The 24,570-nt window shown below is 40.8% G+C and overlaps 1 protein-coding gene across 3 annotated transcripts; it reads left to right on the forward strand.

Moving 5' to 3' along the window:
* The first annotated feature begins 1,222 nt into the window (after positions 1 to 1,222).
* On the forward strand, positions 1,223 to 19,557 carry LOC136439707 (protein HID1-like). 3 transcript variants are annotated; one of them, XM_066435247.1, is made up of 25 exons: positions 1,223 to 1,381; positions 2,307 to 2,456; positions 2,883 to 2,946; positions 3,171 to 3,268; positions 3,489 to 3,512; positions 3,858 to 3,908; positions 4,287 to 4,340; positions 4,924 to 5,089; positions 6,397 to 6,411; positions 6,829 to 7,103; positions 7,649 to 7,687; positions 9,750 to 9,803; positions 10,410 to 10,466; positions 11,203 to 11,286; positions 11,786 to 11,876; positions 12,288 to 12,353; positions 12,769 to 12,854; positions 13,290 to 13,368; positions 13,775 to 13,939; positions 14,230 to 14,472; positions 15,599 to 15,768; positions 16,160 to 16,270; positions 16,772 to 16,863; positions 17,346 to 17,504; positions 17,798 to 19,557. In XM_066435247.1, the coding sequence occupies exons 1-25, from the start codon at positions 1,316 to 1,318 to the stop codon at positions 17,859 to 17,861; spliced, it is 2,523 nt and encodes an 840-aa protein (XP_066291344.1). In that variant the 5' UTR covers positions 1,223 to 1,315; the 3' UTR covers positions 17,862 to 19,557. The 3 variants fall into 3 exon arrangements, with proteins under 3 accessions (XP_066291344.1, XP_066291346.1, XP_066291345.1); XM_066435249.1 differs by having other exon boundaries at positions 15,614 to 15,768; XM_066435248.1 differs by lacking the exon at positions 6,397 to 6,411.
* The last annotated feature ends 5,013 nt before the right edge of the window (positions 19,558 to 24,570 follow it).

The following is a 24,570-nucleotide window of genomic DNA, read 5'->3' on the forward strand; positions in this document are numbered from 1 at the left end:
CATAAGTATTGAGGAAAATCTATGATTCCATTATAGGCATGTTGTGGCAGCTGTCACCTGTTAGTTTCGAAACTAGGGCAAGTATTCCCCAGGGACCCAACAGCTAGTGGTCAAGCCACAGGGGGATATAAAACCGAACCTGTATACTAGTACTCGTTTCTATTATATGTGGATAGCTTAAGTGTTACTTGATGTAATGAAATGGTGATAATGCAAATCAGAATCTAATTTTCATAATCAATGGAGCATCTTATAAACCCACTCCATTCAATGGTACAACAGTTCAAAAATGCAACATATGTAACTTAGAAATAAAGGGACATTGATAGATAAAAGTTAAGCAAATGAGGTCTTCATTTGCATAACTTTTATCTATCAATGTCCCTTTATTTCTTTTCGCACAATAAATGAGAAAACACTGTAATTCCATATAGGTAGATAACTGGAATTTCATACTTGTGGCATTTGGAAATTATGTGACCTATGTAGGGCTGTTGTGAATTAGGATTTTACCATGGTTAATACGACGGAGGCTATTTATATAATTAGATTATACATTGTACTAAAGGCTTTACTTTCCACCCCAAAACTGATGCGAGCGCGACAGAAGAAAACATCGGCAAAGCAGTTTACGTGGGCATGGTCATGGATGTATAACGTCATGTCTTTTTCTAAGCCAGTTTAAGCTTTCAAGGTTAACGGATAAAACGCAGTGGGCTCCACAGTAGAACGATGGACGGTTACATTGCATCAAATACCTGGTCCAACTTTAGCTTTGTGAATTTTGATTCAAAGTATTCATTAAAGCTATCTAATGATCTTTGAAGCCAGACTGATGCACAGCGCAGAAGAAAAGCGGATCCGCAGAAAAGAGCTTTGCAACAGAACCGAGTCAGCTTACAGATGTGATTTTTGTGGCAGAGACTGCCATTCTCGTATAGGGCTGTTTAGCCATAGTCGATGCTGTAGGGCTGTTGTGAATTAGGATTTTACCATGGTCAATGCTGACCGACGGAGGCCATGTATATGATCTTTGATTAAAGAAGAACATCAAAATGATCGGTGTTCTGGTACCGTAGTCATTTTTTCTGATCGGAAGGTTTTGTCTCAGGAAACGGGACTTTCTTCTACGAAATTAAACATTTAGTGAACCGTCCCTGTATCCGGTTCGCAATCCCTGACCACGCCCACCTGTTACTTCCGGGTGCCCCGCGCGGAGAACTCTGGGAACAAAACTGCATCATTCCCCAGAGCGAGGCTGCCAGTATTTTCCCTTGCAGGACGATCGAAGTATCCGGGACAAAAACGTCAGAAAATGGGCAATTCAGACACCAAATTGAACTTCAGAAAGGCGGTTATCCAGTTAACGACCAAGACACAGGTAAGAGATCGTCTGTACCGTGTCAGGTGCGTGACAAACCGCTGTGACAGGTCCGTGCGACAAGCTCCAAATTTTCTGATTACGTTTCAATATGGCGGCGCACTGGGTCGGTGAAGACCCACAAATCTGACAAATAAAGCTAATTCTGAAATTTGTCACCTTCATATCTCACTTTCACATTACTGCGAGATTGTAAACAGTTCCCCGTAGTGTATGTCCAGTGGAAGAATGTCCAAACTGTCCCCATATGTGTGTGAGAGATGTTGTTTATATAATTTACAGGTGTAGCGCAGCATGACGTCAATGTTGACTGTGTAGGATGTGATTACGTGGAACTGTTACTAATGATTGGCGCTAGGATGACGTCCGTTGGTCATCAGCTTAGAAAATCCTTGGTTTCTTTCAGGAAAATTCTTGTCTATGAAAATTATAGCAGTTTTCCATCGCAACTAGATGGAAAACCACCTTGCTAGATCTGCTTTGATTGCCAGTTATTTGGGGCTGACTGTTGTCAGTGCGTATAACGTTACATGAATTATGTAACGTTAGGTGCATTAGGGAAATTGGCACATTTAAAGGTCACCTAAATCAAAGCAGATATTTGTTATGTCATTAAACTTTTGCAATCATTTTATTCTTAACAGTTTTGCGGGTCTAAATTGATTTTGTCTCTCTAGTATGACTATGGCATTTTATGCAAATTAACAACACAGCGAAAACCTCCTTTCCGTCCTGCTGCGAAGTAAAACCAAAGGGAAAGTAAGTGAATTTACAGTAATGTGCCATATGGTACGGTATATTGTATTATGGTCCTTGTTGACTGAGTTCAAACTATAATGTGGTTCAGTGCAATGTCGGGCACAGCTTGTCGTGTTCAATCGTGTTGTCACAATTTTCTGAACTCCTCCTTCTGTGTCCATACCAGCCTGTCGAGGCTCAAGATGAGGCATTCTGGGACCAGTTCTGGACAGACTCCGTCACCAGCGTGCAGGACGTGTTCGCTCTGGTTCCCGCGGCCGAAATACGAGCGTTGAGAGAAGAGTCACCCTCCAACCTTGCCACGCTATGTTACAAGGTTTGCATCTTGTATTACGATTATACAATGTCATGTATATCCCCAACCCTCATTTCCAAATTGTAGGACGGGAAACAAAAATGTGCCAATGCAAAAATATGATTGATGTATAGAAACTTTTGTATTGGTTGAACTGTATGCTTTGATAAAAAAAGAGAAGTCTAAAATTTGTGGAAGTGTATTAAGTTGTTTGAGCATAGCAAGAAGTTCAGGCTTTTCTGGATGCCTTGTGCTCTATCCTATATGAATTTTTTGATGAGTTGATCATCTTTCCTACGTAAATTTAAGAGGAAGGTTGATTGTGTGGATTTCCTACAGATGACCCCATAACATGCAGCTTCAGCTGGCTTTTTTTCCTTTTGTATGTATATGTTGATTTATATGTTTTTGATTTAAGACGTGTTACCGGTTCTGTTTGTATTCCAGGCTGTGGAGAAACTGGTGATGGCAGCGGAGTCGTCATGTGCCACTGCCAAGGAACAACAGACAGGTACACAAAGAACTTTTCTCCTTTTTTTTCACTTCAGGACCTGGTACTCGATATCAAAATGAAAAATACAATCTGAAGTACTGCAAAATTTTGTATGGCTAACAGATCTACATATATTCAGCATGAATTACGGATTAAATCCCATCAGTTTTATATGCCAAACGATTTTAAATGACTGCTGGTAAACTCTGAAGTAAAATCACCCCATGTTGTTTCCCTGCCAGTGCTGAACTGTGTGCGCCTGTTGACTCGTATCCTGCCCTACATATTTGAGGACGCAGACTGGCGAGGGTTTTTCTGGTCAACACTTCCTGGACAGGCGGTCAGTGGTTTTAGTGCATGAAATTTGATATGATAATTTGAAGACCTTACCAATTTTATGATTATGATTTTTCTGATGATAAACATTAGATCACTTTATGAAATCTGAATATTTGTCCAAAAGATACCTAATTATATCCTTTTATCAAATGAATAGAAAAATGCATGTCTTTTGATTCATGGTGACTGACTTTTTTCCCTGACATGCATTGTTTTTCCAGGGTGAAAACGACAGCCTGAATGATGTAAGCCCTATAAGTTTGGTTATTTTGTGTTGTTTTGTTTTTACCATGTTTTTGTGTTGGTATGTCTAAGATTTTGTTGTACACTTTTCTTGGTAACATTTGCAGTCATATCATACATAATTTTTGTCCTCTTTGTTCGGTCCTATCTTATGAACAGTTTATTCACTGTGTTGAATATGTGTTTTTACCCGTATATGTACATGTACATCTGTGTATGATTATCAAGAAAATTTGTATATAGGTATGAAATAACTTCTGGTTGTCTTATTAACTTGTAATGTTCAATAATAGCACCATTTAGAACATTATAACATGTACTCAATGTCCTTTTTTCTTTTTTCCCAGGAGGATGGGGGATCCATGCCTTTGGCCCAGTCCCTTCTGAACGCCTTGTCGGTAAGTTGTGTTTTATCTGCAGAATCAATTTTAGCCGTCTTTAACTGTATGTGTAACAAGTGTTGTGGTTACAACTAAGGCCACAGAATAGCAATGTTATCAGGGCTGGAGAGGTTTATAGTACATAAGGTTATAATGTAAATATTTATCAACTTAAAGGTGCTTGAGGGGTCATAGTCTGAAGATGAACAGATTTCAATTTCTGTGTGATTTATGAAAGAATGCCCAAATCCTTGCTGATTTATGCTGTAATTGTCCAAAATTTGGGGCCCGCGATGGGCCAGTTTAATTAAATTTGCATCGTTAATCAAACAGGTGTAAATATGCCTAAGCAGGATGGAGTTTGTATGGTAAATAAGGTTGTGTAATGTGTTTCAGGATCTCCTGTTTTGCCCAGACTTCACAGTGGCACCCAACAAGAAAGCTGGACCTGTGAGTGTACACACTGTCTCTATACAGCCTGACGTTTGACGTTATATACTTAATGTAACACCATGACCGAGATCTGTTCTTTTCTTTTGGGTTACCCTTATCATGTTTACTCAAAACTCTAATCTAAACTAATCTAATCTCCACTTATGTCTAGACTATGTACTGTCACACATTCCTGTATTTAAACAACTAAAAGAATCAATAGTGGAAAGAAGGACAATCCTAGCTTTAGCATAGTTCAACTTAATGTATATATACCAGTGACAAGGAAATATTAATTAATTGGAACATAAAACTCGCGACATACAGGACGAGTGAGGCTCTGTTGAATACAAATGTATACCGAAGTTAACTTTTGATCATGATATGTGTTCTTTCATGATCAGTAAAAGGGAAATATATTTGGTATTACATGTTTTTTGATGTTGTTTACAGCTTTGCAGCTACATTATGTATCATGCAGTAAAATGTGCAATCATCTTTAACCTTCTCCCTGCTGCCTAACTCTGTCACCAATAGGGAATTGGGTGTCAAACAGCTACTTCAGTGTGCTAAAGGTTAAATATCCCACCATTTTCTGTAGGAGACCCATGAAGATCTTCAGTCCATCGACAGTTGTGAGTACATCTGGGAGTCGGGTGTGGGGTTTGCCCACTCCCCCGCTCAGTACCCGCACCACGACCAGAACAGGTCTGAGATTCTCAAACTCCTGCTCACCTGCTTCTCAGAGACCATGTACCAGCCTCCAGGTGAGATTTGTTTGTTCTTTTGTTTGTTCTTTCTGTAACATCCTTAACAGCTCTAACTGAGAACGGTAGGTGTAGAGTTTCACAGGTTTTGCAACAGTGCACAGTCTACATTAGGCCAGAAATAGTTACTCAAGCACAGTCTACACAGTCTACATTGCCTATTCATGTCTTTCTGTTAGGTTTTCAATGCCTTCTAAGTTTAGGACAGAATTTACCTTATTCAGGGCTCGGAATATTGGGTGCACATGCACTTTTGTGCACCCAAAATAGGAGCTGTGCACCTAATTTTTGAATGGGTGCACGCACCCTGCAGCTGGATACACCTAGATATTTGTGTAATGTTATGTACTTAAAAGTACTGTTACTATATTTTGTACACTAGTAATGTGTGTATTGCATACTCTTGACATTTGGTTTAGGTGTTAGAAAAAAATGATAAAATCCTTGTTGTGTTGTTTACAATGTTGAAGTTAGTTATAGAATTTCAGATTCAGTAAAGCTGATATTCTAATTCATCTTAATTATGTTGTGCAACTAAATCTTTAGATTAAGAGTACCAGTGCACCTATTCAGAAAAAGCCCTGACCGTATTACTATTTTTGTACAACATTTTTGATACTAGGTCCTAATGGGTTCTTGGGTTTAGGTACATTTTTAAAAATCAAGGTGACTCATATGTACCGGGAACTCGGTGGAAGTGTAAAAATTCCTCATCTTAGAGTCAGACTGATTTTCTGTGTTGACAAACTCAGTTTGAAAAAGGTGATATTGGAGTTTTGCCAAAAATAATTACTCAAGCAACTGGATAAGAGTTTTGGTATAAAACCTAGTTCTACCAGATTCTTCTTTAGTCACTGACGAAAGATAGTGGATGCTACAATGTATCTGAAACGTCTGACTGTTTCAAAATCTTAATCAGTTGCTCGAGTAATTATTTTTGGCGTATCTTATTACCTGGATGTCTAACCTTCATCAAGATATTGGAGTTTGCACTGAATTTTATTTGAGGGTATTACTAGTAATTCAAATCAGGTAGACCTACATTGTCAAGCTTAACTCGGCTTAGTCGTTCCCTCTCACAGGTAATAACAACAGATGTCTAACAATGATGGCTTTTCCATTGACTGCTTTAGCTTGTTTCAAGTGAATAGTTGTCTTTCAAAATGTGGCATGCATTTAATTTAGTCAACTATCTGAATGTCCTTGTTTTTGTAAAATTTACAAAATCTTCCTCTCTAAAAGAAAGATGATCTAACATCTTACAAATCACTTCTTTTCTCAACTTGGTGGCCCTTTGTCTTTAACAGCTCAAACTAAAAATGGTAGGTGTAGAGTTTTACTGTTTTTGCAACAATGCACAGTCCACATTGCCTATGCATGTTGCCTCCATTTAGGATTTTTCTAGTAAATAAACTACAGCATGTTTTTATAGGAAACACTTTATTTCTTTGGATTGCTGTATCGTCAGCATGAACATTTTATCAAAGATGCTGCATTCATCTATGCAAAACAAATTTCCCCCCTTAACTTTTAATAGACTGACTTATTTCTGACATTCCAATTTATTCACCATAAGCAATACCATTTCATGATTTTTCATGTAATTAAAGGTCAGCATAGCGCCTAAGGAAAGGTTTACTTCCGAATCTATTTCTCTTGAATTTTGTGAACCCTCCATTCTTAAGAATAACCCTGTTTGTAGTATGACAATTTACTAATTTTTGTTTGCTCCTACCTAGGTGACCCCTTGCCCAACCAGTGGCTCACATACTTTGCGTCCTCGGAGAATCGTCACGCACTCCCCCTCTTCACCTCCCTTCTCAACATTGTGTGTGCCTACGATCCCATTGGCTACGGCATGCCGTACAACCACCTGCTGTTCAGCGACTACCGCGAGCCGACCGTGGAGGTTGCGCTGCAGCTGCTTATCGTGGTGCTGGACCACGACAACGGACAGAGCGCCATCTCTGTGGACGGGACAACTACGGGGACAGCTATGGACCAAGGCGCAGAGGTAGACAACCAAAACTCAAAACCATGTTAAATTGGAAGTGCGCATGTAATTTTTGGCCTGTCCAGAATAGTAGGATTGGTCTGGACCAATCGTAGAGAATTACTCTGGAGGAAGCGACCTCTGACCTCCGCTCGTCCTACCCCATTCTGCGACATCCGCCGTGCTGAACGGCAGGGCTTGCCTCCCGCAGAACGTTACCACCATCCCGCCCTTGATGCAAGTTCACTTCTTTGATTGAAGAACTCATAAAATTGTTTAAACTTACTAACACTGTACGTAACACACTACAGTTTGTGTCGTAACCGCCAAGACCACAGTCTTTGGCCGTTGATGTCTTTGTACAACCAATAAGCCTCTACAATAGAGCAGTTTCACAGATTAAAGACATCACATGCCCCAGACGGGGCGGATCGTCAGGAGAGTGTAGTCTGCTTTAGGATCGATGTAAACGGATTCCAAAATACTTGTTCATACTTGTTCACTACTATGCAAACCTCCAGAAGTTAAGTGTTGTACTTACAATGACTGTTTTTACCCCCTATCAGATTACAAGAGAGGTACTGGCTCCCCAAGAAGGATCACAAGTTAGTAAATATTTTTGTAAGGGATCAATGTAGAAATTGTGAAACTGTCCCTCCAAGACAGAAAATATAGAATACATGAAGTAATGTATCTAAAAGGTAACATAGTTAGAACAGAATTGTGACAGTGTCATGCAGCGTTCCCGCCAGGCATACCTCAGTGCGTCTTTGGACGCACTTTTTTTGGAAAAGACGCACTCAGCTGGGCTGAGTGCGTCCAAACAAAATTTTGAAGGGAGGCTAATTTCTGTCACAAGTGGAACTAGAATCTTAGAACAACCGCTCATTTAGTAAGAAAGAAGCCTACGATGTACTTCCAGGGCTCTCTGTTACGCATTGTTAGCAGTCCAGGGCCAGGGGCGGAGCACCGCACGCCTTAAAAACATCAAACTCACGCCGGGCGGCCCTGGCCCCAGTGAGACACGCCCCCGTAAGCTCTAAGATCCGAAGTTCAGTGAAGTGCCGACGGTCCTAAGGCCGCGGGGCCAGTGCACAAGATTCACTCGAACAAGGAGCGCCTCTAAATATCGTGTTGTTGCCCTCATTGTACTTTTTTAATGACAGTCATACAGATATTTGCGGCTCTATTAGTATTTTACAAGCCGTTTATATCTTGATCATGAACTGGGACGAGCTCAGGCGAAAGGTTCGCGCCAAACATGATCATGAAACGCCTGAAGGATGATAGCATCACAACGTAACAAAGCACACGGCAAGCACATCGATACATGAAAAAAAATTATGTATGTCCCAGAAACTAATACAATTCACTAAAATCACACCCAACTTCTTGTAATCCTTCGATTTTATATAGAGAAATGTCATTGTGTTTATCAACTTACAATGTGATCGTGATTTCCCTCTTTTACGCTTGGATGCGGTGAACACACCTCAGTGCAGCCATCTTGTCAAAAGTTGTGTCGCGATTTCGTTCAATTTGCTATTGGAAAATTGACGCAAAGACCTGATCTTTGTCTCGCAGTATGACTGCACGAGTATGAGCATAGTTTTACGTACATCTAGGAAAAAAAGAACGGTACGTACAGGATGAAGAAAGCATGGAGAGTCGTCACTGGGAGCCGAAGCACGCACGGCTTTTCTGTAGAGACACAACTTTCTTTTCCATGGCTGTCGCCTGTAGGACTGTTTGCCTTGCAGCTACGATTTTGCCACTGGATGATCATAGATTTTCTAGGATCGACCCAACATTGAACCGGCCTGGAAGTCATGTTCACTTTTGTGACGGTAATTTATGCTTCTTTGACCGACAAATGGATTCTATACTTATCGCATATCGTCCGATAATCAACTAGTCTCGTACTCGGTAACGTTACGAACGTTATGTTTTTTTAATAAACTACGGCATGCTTGTGAAAATTACTTGTAAGCTCATGTTTACTTACCTTTTCCTGTTAGTAACGTTCACGAGAACTACCGGTGTTAGTGACATAAAAACGAACTCTCCGGTCGAGAACAAACGATCGAACATAAAATGAAAACTGATAGCCGGTTTTATCAAACTAATCGATTTAAATAGTATTTTCCATGCCCATTATCAAACTTGGTCGGTATCCACGTACCTCAAAATATAGAAGTAAAACAATGTGTTAGAAGTAAACAACAACGGGTGACAACATAATCCACCGATTTCCTGCGTTTTGAAAAGCACATTTTTGGGTCGTTCTCGTTAGTACTGCCACCGATAATGACAATGGCGGCGGTAAAAGGGACCACTGACAACCACTCTCAATCGCATGATTTGTCTCTCAAAATGCGGGAGATTGCGTTTCTGAAGGCTTGAAGATCCAAAATTTCCCGGGGGAGAATCCCCCCGGACCCCCCTAAATTGCGACCGCCTTTGGCGGTCGGGTCGCACCTTCGGCGCTCCCCCCCCCCCATATTATATTTTGGTGGACGCACTCTTAACCTGGGCTGGCGGGAACGCTGGTGTCATGTTTAGCTAACATTGAGCCTTGCACCAAATGACCTATAAGCCGGTTGTATTTTCCCCTTTGTGAAGACGTCCCAGTTCAGTAAAAATTTATGTTGCTTTCTTTTATTCCAGGGAGAGCCACAGAACCTGTTTGTGAATTACCTGTCTCGGATACACCGTGAGGAGGTAAAGGAACTCAGATTATAATACATAGGATTGTAGTTTATTCTTCCTCAGAGTCTGCAACTGTTACTTGCAGGCAGTAGTGCAGTATGTAGTTGCCCTACTTTCTCTAAGAGTAATGTGACCCGATCTCTGATGTTCTTCCCATCTACTGTTGGCTAGATTAATGGCTAACAAGGTCTCTTTAAAAGGACTGCAAGATATATTTTGAAGTCAGAAGTTTTCTCATTTTGCTTCATACTAAAAGAGATCAAGATACATAAATGTGTGGTCACATAATCGTCAGCTATATTGGGTCCACTTGATAAACTGTAACAGTTGTAGTTGCTGCGATGCTGTAAATGATTCCAAGTTTGTGGGAATTCAATTTCGTGGTAAGGTGAAAATGAAGTGTTTGCTGTGGTTTTTAGTTTGGAGTTTGGGGCAGCTGACAAGGTAGCTACAGTGTATATGCAGGCAGAAGACAGAACAAGCATTTTTGCACTGGTTTTAAGTCCGTGAAGAATAGGTTACCGCAATAAACCCAACCATTAAACCATCACAAAAATGTCAACATCAATTTTACTGTAGACAAGTGTATTTATCTTTTGTTTGTTCTTTTATCCGTAGGACTTCCACTTCATTCTTAAGGGGATCACAAACCTGCTGAACAACCCACTGATACAGGTCAGGATCAAATATATCATGTATAAAGACTGGTTGAACTTGCATTAATAGTACATGTTCTGCTACTTGTGTCATTTGATATACTGTACTGCTGCCCCTTCACTGACCAAGGAGGTTTGCATAATTCAGTGAACAAAATGCATGTGGCCTGACCTACCCGGTCCTTTGTCCTCTGACACCTGTGCAGCAAAAGTCTCCTGTGCCTTATATTCTAGTTTAGCATGTATAAAAATGTTCCATTTACTCTCACTTTGCGCCTGTCTCTATTCATGGAGGTTCTTACCTACCTTCTTCCTGTTTGCAGTCATGAGCAAACCATTCTCCTTCCTTGGTGGTTATTAGCTAGCAAATTTTCCCTCCAGCTCGGATGTTATTTTACATGCGCTGCAGCCATTTACAGCACTTACTCTATATTTTCTACAGCCAAGTCCACATGGCTACACTGAAGATTTAAGTCTATTTGTTGCAACAGAGTTTGGATACTTTGTCCTTGCAGTAAGTTCTTAAGTCCTCTCTGCTGCCTAACTTGGTGACCGATAGGGAACTTGGTGCCAAACAACTGCTTCAGGGTGCTTAATCCTTCTGTCCTATCCCCTTTCCACTTGTAACGAATTGTATTATCCCCAGTATGTGTGTTTTGTGTCTCATGCAAAGTCATGAAAAATAAAACTGAATCTGAATCTGTGTTGTGCTGAATCTAAATAAATGAATGAATGTTTTTTTTCATGCCAAACAGACTTACCTGCCCAACTCCTGCAAAAAGATCAACTTCCATCAGGAGATCCTTGTTCTCTTCTGGAAGCTGTGCGAGTTCAACAAGGTTAGCCATGGTGTAGACTAACACAATGTATTACGCCTGTTTCTCCACCAGTTGGTTTAGAGGTGGAATCCCAGCTGCTTTTCTTCATTTGAATACTAGGATTGCAGTCCACCGGGTAGAATGTTGTAAGCTTTGTCCAACTGCTCAATGTAGTCTTTCTAGAGACTTAATTATTAAAGCTGGTACTTTGAACCTGTAGCCTGTATGTACATCTTGTACAATGAAGCATCTATTTCATTTCATTAACTGATTAAGTCCTCTTGTGACCTGTTGGAGAAAAACTTACTTGAGCTGGACTAAGATGTATTTCCATCTGATGACCATTATGTGATGCAGTTTATGTGCTACTGTATACTACATGTACCATCTACCTTCACTACTGGTCTTTTTTATTGCGTACATAATTTATATGTTCATTGAGTTTGGAAAGATACCAGAAAGTACACAGTACATGCACCTTTTCAGAACAGTCTTTGTTTTGTTTTGTTCTTTATGACAGAAATTCCTGTTCTACGTGCTGAAGAGCAGTGATGTGCTTGACGTCATCGCTCCTATCTTGTACCACCTTAATGACTCCAGACAGGACCAGTGTAAGCAAAGCTACACAGTTATCTCCACTATGTATTACATGTATTGAAGGACTGTTTTGCCTCCAATATTGCATGAATTTAGTTATGAAAGATGTACATGTAGATTGTGATCTAATCAGACACAGAATGTAATACAAAATGAATAAAGCAACTAATAAATTCTCCAGTTGCTTGATTTTGTATTATGTAAATGTCTGAATGTCTAACCTTCGATCATCAAAATATAAAGATAGAAAACAATAGTGGCTTTGAGATATCACTCTGGAATGGACCCGGGGGAAGAGAATATGGGAAATTTGCACTGAAAAAAAGTGTCACTGACTGCATTTCACCACCTTTTTACTGTGGCGGCACAGTATACTTAATGTGCACTGTCTGTGCTTTGTATACTTATGTGACTTTCTTGTTCAGCTCGTGTGGGCCTGATGCACATTGGAGTCTTCATTCTGCTTCTGCTGAGCGGGGAAAGAAACTTTGGTGAGTTCAAGCTACTAGTACATGTAGTTACAAGGATCACTGACTACCTAGCTAGTGTAGAAGTTGCATGTTTTAGATAAAACAAAGCCTTTAGACATCAAGGTCTCTGTCATTAAGCCGTTAACCTTTTTGGAGTGATACTGATGGAAGTGTTTTCTACGCTGATATGTTGATGCACAAAAATGTTTTGCACTTTTTTCAAATCTAGATTAACTTGGTATTCTATGAGTTTTGGTATAGTCCAACTGATCCGGTTCTTTTAGCCTATAGCTAGTGGTAAGTGCGTTGGGTTTGTGTGCTGGTGGGCCCGGGTTTGATTCCCGGGAGCCAGGAGACTTGGGCATCTCACCCTTTGCATTTCAGTGGTTCCCACACCGGGAATCGCTGAACCAAACTGTTACAACTTACTGTACAGGTGTTCGTCTGAACAAGCCGTACACTGTGCGAGTACCCATGGACATTCCAGTCTTCACAGGCACGCATGCCGACTTCCTCATCATTGTAAGTATGGCATGTTTTTCTGTACAAATCATTTCCTATCTTTTTGTGGCGATGCCTCAGTTGCGGAGCCATTAGAATAGTACTGCGTTCATCTTTGCAAATATTCTAGGAGGCTGTTCCATGAACGCATACCTAGGGAATTTGTTTTTGAATGCACTGTGTGCACGGTCTTTGCACAGAGCCGGGAAGCCCTCTACTACTTTGGGCATAGAAAGGCGCTAGTTTATATACACAATTTCAGCTGTTCATCGGTGTATCAAATAAGCTTTGCTATAAAAACCAATATATTACAGCTTTTTGTCAATGACTTTGATAAGTTTTTGCTTCTAGAAACAGAAAAGGACATGCATGTTGTTTGGAATATTGAATTATTTGCTATGATATCTGCACTGTTTTGGGACACAATTCAAATGTGCAAGTCTTTGTGTTGCCCAGGTTTTCCACAAGATAATCACGACTGGACACCAGAGGCTCCAGCCACTGTTTGACTGCCTTCTCACCATCATTGTTAATGGTGAGTAGCAACAGCTGCTTGTGAGAGACATCTAGCAACATAGAAGTGAACTGCAACATTACGCCTGCATCCTACTGTGTGCAACAAGTAAAGTAGTGTGCTATAGTAACAAAGTTTGAAGTTTGAGAGCTCTTGTGTATACATGTAGAAAATTGTGAAGAGAGAAAGGCAGAGTGGATGGATGAATGAATGAATGAAAGAAAGAAAGAGAGAGAGAGATTGAGTGAGTGAGTGAGTATCACCAACTAGATCTACATGTACCAGTGGCAAGACAATATCCAAAGGGCCAAACAGTATGGTGGCCAGTTGGATCTGCTTGGAAATTAAGTGAGGAGGGGAAAGAATGAAAGTGAACGACAATGCTAGGTATTCAAGTATACATGTTCTATACCATGTGTCTGCCCAGTGTCTCCGTACCTGAAGAGCCTGTCGATGGTGGCCAGTACCAAGCTGCTGCATCTCCTGGAGGCCTTCTCCACACCCTGGTTCCTCTTCTCCAACCCTTCCAACCACCACCTGGTCTTCTTCCTGCTGGAGGTCTTCAACAACATTATCCAGTACCAGTTTGATGGTATGTACAGATATACATGACATTGTTACCCCCCCCATGCTGCTTCACCTTTTGATGTTTGAGAAATGCTATTTTGTCCCATAGGATCTTATTTTCACTCTGGTATTCCTTACCTGATCTGCATCATGTGGCTTCTTTCTAAATTTAGATTTGTATGTTATTTGTAAACGATTGAAAGAGGTTATTCTGTCAATTTTCCCCTATTTCTTTAACTCTAAAGCTAGATTTGTAGGTTGTTTGTAAAGATTTAAAGTTGAATGTAACATTATCTGTTCTTTGTTTCCTCCCAGGGAATGCCAACTTGGTGTACACCATCATCCGGAAGAGAAACGTCTTCCACCAGCTGGCCAACCTTCCGACCGACAGAGCTTCCATCGAGAAGGCTGTCAGCCGGAAGCGGAAAGGCTCTGAGGCGTCGCAGCGTTCTGTCCCCAACTCCCCCACCGTGACGGACCCTCCGTCCATGGAGGGGTCCTTCCCAGCGAAGGAGGCCCAACCAGGAACTCTTAAAGCCACACTAGCAGAGATGCCAGGTAAGTGTCGGTGGTTGGGACTGTCCTGTTAGTGTTACCCTTAGGTACACAAATTTGCAATCTTTGCATGTAAGATTTGGCCCTTTGGTAATGAACTTCTAATGTAATCAAAGTTATCTGAAGTTAAATCAAGCAACAATAGGGCTTGGTAGTAGTTGCTGCATGATTTTGAACCCAATTGAACATGCATGATTTGATTAATTCATAATTCTAATTGGTCAATTTAGATCCATCTGTAATACTTTTATCCATGCTCTCTCTAAGTTGCATTTTTACTGCTTTAACTAACATTTTCTCCTCTTGTCTTCACTGTATTCACTAACTGATACTAACTCAGTGTCATGCTAATTTGTGATACCATGGTGTATGCTGGAATGCTGTGCATCTGACTTCCTCCTGAGAGTACAATAAGCTTCAGGTTGGCACTCACAGAATTGTTCTAATCTTCACAAGAAAGAAATCAAAGCACTTTTCAGCCCTTCGATTGGACTGGCCTTTTCTGCACAGAGCTTGAAACCTTCCTCAAAGCTAAAAGTACCTCCTTGCAGATTGCCTACAGAGTCTCTAATCTCCTTGTTTTGTAGATATATGTGTGTATGACTTTATGATTTATCAAACATGCAAATTGTCATATTTTGAGCAAATAGTGAACATTGGAAATATTTCTTTATGTGCATATAAAGGAATGAATTTTGACCAAAACCATCAATATCTGTCATAGGCAAAACAATGTTTTACAAGATAGTTAAGATTTATTTAGTACCGGTAACAGTTTTTGTAAATTCATGAATGCCAGATAATCTACATATACCTGTATGATTATTGTACATATATATTAATGGCACCACAGAATTGATTAATTCTGAACTCAACTGTATGTTAAGCCCTTTTAAAAAAGACAGGGAGGCAACAGATTCTGTAAGGAATTCTGAAGGAGTTTGCTCTGTTCTGCTTTTAATTTTTTTGTTTGTTTGAAGTGCTGTTTCAAAGTAATTGAGACCTAATTTCTTTCTCTACTGTTTGGCATTTGCTGCGTTTCAATTTGTCTAATCCATCAGTTGTGTATCTTTGAAGGAAGTCACAAAACCAGCATTACCACATGATAAGTCATCGTTTGGTCATTTAGATCATCGTTCCTTAGGCATTGAACGACTGACGGAGAAAATGGAGGCCTCGTCCCTCGCTGAGCAGGCGGCAGAAGATGCGGACGCCCCCGGAGCCGCTGGGCCGTCTCCCAGCGACACGGAAAGTTCCGTAGAAGACAATAAACCTGCGGCTAGCACACCTGTCCCCCAGGTAGTGTGGAAGATGGTTTGGATGATGTACCTTTGTGTGCACAGTCATTGCTACCTATCATTTACGAATTATTGTATGAGAACAGCTTTCTGTGTGACACAGTATGGTCAGAGGTTATTGATTTAATGGACAAAACTAAGAGCAGTTATTAGTGTGTGATATGTTAGTTCCTCCTTGATATCCCATTGGATGCCAAAGTTTGTGGATGAAATTGTTTCCACTAGACTAGCATGTTGTTTGATTTGTGTGCATATTTTGAGAGTGTTTCTGTCTGCTTGTTGTGAACCCTTTCCGCCAAAAGTCACTGCTGTAGTTGACATGTAGAAAAGGTGGCCTTTAAGGAGACGTTTATATGTCTAAGCTGTGTTAAAGCAATGTTTGTCCTGCTCAGTCCCCCACCAGCTCCACAGCCTCCATCCAGCCGGACCTGCGAGGAGCCATCAAGAGAACAGCCTCCATGAGCAGCAGAGAGGGGGGGGAGTGGAGACCCACCTCAGAATGGGTAAGTGTTCGTAGCAAGGGAGGCATTTGTCTTATATCTGGGGGCCAGGTAGTCTGTCAATGACATTGCCATCATTGGTTATTTCATTTGTTGCATTATTAGGACAAATCTTTATTCTGCCAATACGAGTTGCAGAGAAGGTTCAACTTGTGTTTTAATTTTCCAAGGAGGTTAAAAGAAATGTAGTTTGTTGGTTTGTTGATGGCTTTGTTGGTGTGCACAATTACGAACACTATGATTTCCTTAGGTAGATTTCTCTGACATTTTAATGATGGGTTACATCAAGTCATACCCTTATTTAGAAATATGAAATTTTGAGACTATACAAATGTCATGTACTTCCTTACAGCTTTTTGTAAACTTCAGATTATAGGCATATCTATCCCATTGAGAAAGATGATACTGTCTCAGTGAGTTTAGACCCAGTTTTGTGCTGTTTTGCACCAGTTTCTGTACTAATAGGGACTAAGTTCTAGTTTTTTGGACATGTTGTACTTCCAGGTGCAGTCCTGGAAGCAGAAGCTGCCCCTACAGACCATCATGAGGCTGCTGCAGGTGCTGGTGCCGCAGGTGGAGAAAATCTGCATCGACAAGTAAGCAGGGGGCAGGGCGTCACCTCTTGGGTTGTCAGAAGATAGTATTAAGATGCTTGTGTTGCAATTTGTATGTCCCATTATTTTGAAATGGTCTACTGTCAGACGCACGCATGGACCCAACTCTAGACTTCAAGAGTCTCTTACAGTAACAGAAATAACCAGATCGAACATACTTAAACTGTATGTGTTTTAAATTTGGTACCATACATGTATATGTGTAAGGATACCATGCCATGCTGATGGATTCATTAGGACTGTGATTCATGTTATATTTTGTTGATCCATACCTCATAACCTCAATGAAAAGCAGCTTGCAGGCCAATTTGAGCTTCTCATGAATATACAAAGGTTGAAACGAGAAAATAAAATCCATGGAGTCTTTATGTATCATTTCAAGCAGATGTTTGCTAGCTCAATTATAGAAGTGTATGAAAGCAGTACCATGGTGCACAACTGTGAGTGCTTTCTTCGTTCCCCAGGGGTCTGACTGACGAGTCGGAGATCCTGAAGTTCCTGCAGCACGGCACCCTGGTGGGGCTCCTGCCTGTCCCCCACCCCATCCTCATCCGCAAGTACCAGGCCAACTCCGGCACTACCATGTGGTTCCGCACCTACATGTGGGGCATCATCTATCTCAGGTAGGGATGGCTATGTGCATATGTGTGTTTGTCTGTGCGTGTTTGTGTATATGTGTGCGTGCATGTGTGTTTGTGTGTGTGTGTGTGTGTGTGTGTGTTTGTGTGTTTGCATGAATGCATGTGTATGTATGTATGTGTGTGTGTGTGTGTGCGTGTGTCCTTGTGTGTGTGTGTATGTGTGCATGTATGTATGTGTGTGTGTGTGTGTGTGTGTGTGTGTGTGTGTGTGCACACATGTGCATGCATATCAGCTTTTCCTTTGTCCTTAAACATGATTGTCCTCTCCCCTGCAGAAATGTGGACCCTCCCATCTGGTACGACACAGATGTGAAGCTGTTTGAGATCCAGAGAGTGTAGAGGAAGGAGATGACAAAACCCAAGGAGGACCTAAGGAGCACTTAGCGGCAAAAGGCTGTGCTGTTTGAATAGCTTCAGTAGCAATGGTTTTGAAGTATTCCATCAAGTTTTGTGAAAGCAGCTTTTTCTTTTTAGGAGCTACAATACTAATCTATCCATTGAATCATCTGGTACATTTTGTGGGAAAAGATATCTTTATTCAGTTGTGGGCAAAAACAACTTCACAGCAACGTTTGATGAAATACTTTAAAACCAAGTATGCTGAGGAAGATGTTAGAACTAGAGACTATACTTGTTTTAATGAAATACAAGAAATTGTGCAGAGAAAATCATGGGAGCATTGCTCCTCATCCACATACTCTCGCTCACACCTACACAGAAGTATATGCATATTCTCCTTCACCTGCTATGTATTAGAGATATTTAGAAACTTTTATTCTTCACTTGAAGACTTGCACTTTAAGTCTCTCTAAAACAGTCCTTTGCCAGTTGTTATGCTGACAAACTTTTGCTGATGCTGCAATGTCCCAAAACCTGAACCCAAAGTGGTTGCCTACAATGCTTCTTAGCAATATATAAAAGTTAGGAAATTCCACTCAGGGGTCCTTCCTGTACTGTATGTAAAGAAGAAGTTGCTCTCAATGTGATATTCCAAAATAAGCATAGGTTACGGTCTTGACATTGTAAAGTATATTTTGAACTGTGGTACATGTAAGGTGCCAAGGATCAGTACCCCAGAATAGGTCGGGAGGAAAGGAATTCAAGACTTGTATAGATATTATGATATAGTGATTTGTTTGTTTTTGTGGATGCCTTTTGTAGTTGTCGCCTGAATGGCTATAGCAGTATGCTCTTGATGTTATTCTGAAATCTATACCTTCTTTGTACATGTGCATTTGATTGTGAATATAGTGACATTCAAAGCTAAGCTTTGTTAAGGGGAAGACAATTTATGAAAGAAATCTTGTGTCAAGAAAAAACATCATTTACAAGCTTTCATTTTAGACTCTGACAAAGCCCATGGTGTTGTCTGGTGTATTTTGTTTTATTATAGGTGTTAATGTACAAAAGCTATGTACAATGCTCTACAATATGTTGTATGTTACATTCCCTCTGCAGTCCATGTATCTGGCAAGTTGATTATGAAAGCCAAGTTTTTCAGTGGAAGTTGCAACGTAGTAATGTGGGAATTGTGTTGTTATTTTTTAAAGTGAGAGAAATGGAATGTAATCTATTGCTGAGTGAAGTAATCATTGTGTATCACGTCGCTGGACAAGGGAGGCCTGAATTGTGTGAACTAACCATTCCATGGGCTGGAGAAAGGTGTATTTCTTCACTTGAGTGAGTTTTTGTTGAAACGTCAGTACCGTTGGTATTGTCGTGACCACTGCTCATCTTCTGTATACAACATTCCATTGAAACACAAACGTCACATATTTCCAAGCTTTAGTGCAATACAAATCCTTGCCGCTAGGATGCATTTGAACATCTTGTAGTCCATTTAGTTTCATGTTCTAATGATATTTAATTCTATGGCTCTGCTAGCTGTATATAGAGCTATATATAGAGCCAGATATAAGTGTTTATTTATTGTGGTAGAATGTAAAAGGATATTGCAAGTTATTATATATGCCACTATGGTGTAGGTTATTAGTCATGAAATTATTAAAAGTGGACCCTAAATTGCAAAAACAAACTGGTCGTTAATATTTCTTATGTTTTATTGTTTTGTCAATACTCTAGAAGAGTATTATAGCATTGTTTTTTTTAGAGAAAGGTAGACAGAAAATGTAATTTCTTGTTCAAAAATAACATGGCCACGTTGAAATCCCTGAGAATATGTAATAACTATGTAGGTTTGTCTTGTTTTCCATTTCACTTCAACAGCGCTGAGTAAATTTACAACAGAAGTTAAATATAAAGGAAAGAAAAATGCTACAGCGTTACATAAAACCTTTGATTGATCGCAGTATCAACGCGAGAAATCCGATATTGCTCGACTGTCTGTTGTTCTTTTATTCACATGAATGTTCTAGACTGAAAGATTTATGGCGGGATTTGGCGCGGCCTATTTTGTTTGCTGAAATATTCAGAACAGTAAAGCCCTTCTGAATGAAGTCGTCCGTCTTACACTACAGAGCTGCTGCGAGCGATTGGCGTGGGCCCGCCAATCTTGAAACTGTCGACGCAATTTTGCACTTAGGCATCGAAGTCCCATGTGGCGACGCGATGTCTTCGCTATATCACAATATTAGTGCAATTCTCTTTATTGAAAAGCACCACCGTGCGATCGTCAAGTGATTATTTAAGCGCTCTGTATGTTCTGCGTAAAAAAAACCATCACAATGTATGTACATTACTTTTTAAAATTTCATAACGGTTTTAGATCCCGTTATCTTTATGTGCAATACGACAGTACAATTCCTGTATTGTGCAAGTGCTTTCGCGGCCGGTAGTTAATACAAAACAAGCAGTGGTAATATTTGTAAAGAATTCGAAACAGTTCCTTTTTGATAGCTTGCCTTCAATATCTGAATACAAACTCCAAGACGTAGGGAGATACTATCCGCGGAAAGTCATTAAAGTAAATGGTATCTGTGCCCTTTGGGTGTTTAAATTTTGGTCAAGGTTTAGATGGCATCGGCCACGGGCCATCTGTGAATTGCTGTCCCAGTTATTTCACCATGCGCTGCACCAATGTTTCCCCGACCGTGCTACGTAAGCCTTTGGGGGCAATGCCTAATGGAGTTTTGCTACATGGCCGTATTTAAAGGTATTTAGAGATAGCCGGGAATCAATCCTCTTCTAGGTTAGAAGACTCCTGCAGAGGGAAGCGAGCGGGGGTGAGGACTGGAGATAGAATAGGACTAATTCCAGGTTCGTGAATGGTCTAGAGAGTCCAGTCGAGCTCATTGTGGTTGTAACACAAGAAACTCCACTAAAGATGAACAGGTCTGGTTTATTAGTGTCCGAATGTCGTGTGCGTCGAAGCTACTGTGCGCCAACGTCTGCTGTGTTCGATAGGAGGTGCGGTATTTTACCATCATGAGTAGCTTGGTTACTTCCAGCGAACGAGCTGTGAAACGATTTTAGATACTCTGAAGTGTCGCGCGTGCAGAATGGCCTGGGAGACAGACATCATTCCATGTACTCTTCCGACCAAAATGGCTTTCCTGATCATATGATACGAACATCCAACCGTATAATGACATACAAATTGCCGCAGGAATAGACGAGGAATGTAACATGATATCAAAACGCAGAAACGGCACGAAATAACTGGATACCATGAATGTCCCATTTAGTGCCTGTAATGCCTTGATCTTACCTTTTTCGGAGGAAATGAAGACCTTTATTGTACATTCGTGCCCCGAGGGGCTAGATACAGGTCGTTTAACATAAACCTAACTAACATGTAAATGACATAAACAGTGAAATATATACAGTACATGGTTTAAACATACATGGTAGACGAAAGTGATAAGCTAAGCTAATCCAGTAGAGTCAACTTCTTCTCGCTTCTTTGTACATGTGTAGATGTATGAACAGATCATGTTTCTGATGCAAGGGTTGCCTAGACACAGCAAAAATATGGATTTATCCGTTGCGTTTAAATATTCTAAGTATGGGAATTTCTCATTAATACATTTGAAAAGAACATTTCTTTCTATATCGTAAAGTTTACAATCTAAAATGAAGTGCCGCTCATCTTCTATTTGATTTAACTTACAATATTGCCAAAGTCTATCTTTTAGAAGCGTGAGGTTGTGCCTTCCTGTTTCAATATGTAATTTGTGAATGTACACAGGCCATGCACTGGAGAACTACTTGTAGTATTGCTTTTGCAATAGCTACTGGTGGATCTGTCGAGTTGTATTACCTGGGTGGCGTCACGGTTTAGAAATCATCCTATCAGTGAGTGTTCAGTGTGGCAGCTGATGCCGTCTCACTGACGCACACGCCTTCATAATACCTTTTCAAGATTGCAGGCTTTCTTCGTTGAGGGCTTGGGTCACAGTAGCTATATAAAGAAAGCTGCTGTTCACAACTACAGGATCCATTCTGCCGAAGTGTGGGGCAATTGACTATATCTTCGGGGATGTCAACTACAACGGTGAGCCTCATTTCCTTCTTCAAGATTTGCTCATGTGCGCTTTAAACTCTGAATTGTATATGTACATGACAATAACAGCAGGCCATTGAGATGATTCTGTGTTGCTGTACCTTTTCTTGTACGATGTTGTTACTTAAAGCAAAAATAAGCACAAAGGACAGGCATTCTAGCCAGTACGGATAGTTCAGATCGTACCTTGTATGATGCAGATATGTACGATACTGTGGCACTAATTAGCATGGCATTTGCAGTGGAGAAAGGTTCATTGAATAAACTTTCCGTCGAAATTGTTTTGCTTCTAATGGGCCTTCCCCTTTAATCAAATCAGGGGCATTGATTACAGCAGTGGGTAGAGTTATAAGCGGCCAATCATCGCGTCATTTCCAACCTTAACAGGATGATTGGATTGTGGCGAGTTCCATCAGCGTTGCACTGACGGTCGTCTAATCTAGTCGAAGTCCCCCTGTGGTGGCATTGTTTTTTTTCGTTCGGCAAATGATTAAGGAGGAAATCTTAACATTGCTATCAAAATAAGAAGGGAGGGTTACCTACAACGACCATGAAAAAAGAACGATTGCGCCTTTCCCATTCATTTGTGGGTGATTCAAATATGGTCAACGTCGGAATCTATACGGTTATCGCCTGTAGTAAGTGAATTATGTGCGGAATAAAAGATTCAATCATTGAGGTTGCCCAATGGATCCTGTGGATCCTCTCAGTAAATGTGCACATAACCTCGTTACAAATGACCACTTCAGACAGCTAGTACAGATGGATTCAGGATTGATTAGGTTAAAGCCTTTGGCAATTACCGAATACACCATTGAGTCGAAATATGCCTACTGTTAAGGACATATTGTTATTCCTATGAAAGTGTCTTTGAAACATATAAATTTGGTCGAGATACGTGTATACATGCAATTTATCTAGGTACTTAATTCATAGTCATCGGCGGGTTCACTTACTAGTATCTTCAGCTTTAGTATGCACCTGGAAGCTCGACCCACAGCAGGACACATTTTAATTTCAGAACAGTTGACAGCGAACCCGCACCATTGTTTCGCATTAGATTGGCTTTCCGTCAGCGCCGACCCAGCGCCGCGCACGCTGGATTGAATTTTGACAAGGTTGCCTGCTCCTACACACACCGTGAAGGATAAACGTCGCCCAAACTCCAAACCTACTTCAATCGATACCCACCCCAATCCTCGACCTTGTCACGTTCCCAGCGCGAGGCAATAACACGCTGGATTCGCTGGCGTTTGCTTCGAATTCATCAGAACGCTCGAATGAACTCTATCCCAGATCGGCACACTGCAGTCCCGGTCGATAGGAATTTATTGCGCCATGAAGACATAATTTACGACGCCCGTAAAGCCTGTACCGCTCCTCGCTTCCGTTTTGCTCGCGCACAAAAGCTAATCTTCCACTCCATCAACGTACCTTCTCTAATAGCTAATAATGACGATGCGATAGAAGTTTAGAAAGGAAAAGCCACGAGGTTCTCACATGATGTATCTCGTCTCTATGCACATGAAAAGCACCATTAACTACAGGTCTCCTTATTAAAGAGTCGGTCTGTCAAATAGTTTCCATCTGCCTTTACTGTAACAGACTCGTGCTTTTTCATCGGGGTTGAGGGTTTTGGTCGTTATTTTCACGCAGTAGACGATGGTAGGAGGAAACAGTTTATTCTATCATAGTGAGTTCTTTCTATGAATTTTGAATTCAAATGCGTGCATGGCTGATGAATATACATGGGCCCCTTTTATGTAAAGAGATTCGTTAGCAGAAAGTGCCCAGAGTGACCGTCCCAGTCAAATGTATCGCTTAATATGCAATTTATTTCGACTAGGTATTGTACTACTGGATGGACGATGTTTGTTTGTGTTAGATGCATTTTGATGAGTTGGTTTAATTTGTGTTAATTTGACCTTTTGGTACCTCATGGCCACAAGAAGTATTTCTTTTGTGCCCTGTGCAAGGCACTATGAACAACAACGTCGCCATAACTATATTGCTCCATTTCACTGCATCCGCTGCCTTGCATTACCAAGTTATCGCTAGATTCTTCTATCAGGTGTACCATGTGTACATGCCAATATATGCGAGTATATAGCCAGGTGCAGCTGTATCAATGTATCGTGGTGCCATGGTTAGTTTTGCGTTGTGCCTAACGCCAGATCATTCCCAGGGCGAGGACCTGTGTTCAACAATGTCGTTTTGCGACAGTGAACAAATCCAGGATTACAACCGGCTGAAACAGGATTAATGATCAAATTCAAACAGGTACGAAGTACAGCCCTCAACTGTGACCTTGCTTTCTTAATCTCGGCGACCCGTCATCCGCTCCTTTGTGGGATATCCTTTAAATAGATGAATAATTCCAATAAGGTGACATCAAAGAGAACATTTTAAACGAATAGAATCGACCCAATAATAGAGGAAAAGATTCGCGCAGCAGGCTATTCATCTCCGGTTATTCTGAGGGAAACTGTTATTTTCAAAGACGTAGCCTAACTAGCTTTTGCCGTGGAAATTCTGCGTGTCGGGATTTGCCATTTTCCTCATCACAGTTCCTGAATTGATTTGTTT

Source organism: Branchiostoma lanceolatum, chromosome 8 (genome assembly GCF_035083965.1).
Source record: "Branchiostoma lanceolatum isolate klBraLanc5 chromosome 8, klBraLanc5.hap2, whole genome shotgun sequence".
Classification (NCBI taxonomy): domain Eukaryota; kingdom Metazoa; phylum Chordata; class Leptocardii; order Amphioxiformes; family Branchiostomatidae; genus Branchiostoma; species Branchiostoma lanceolatum.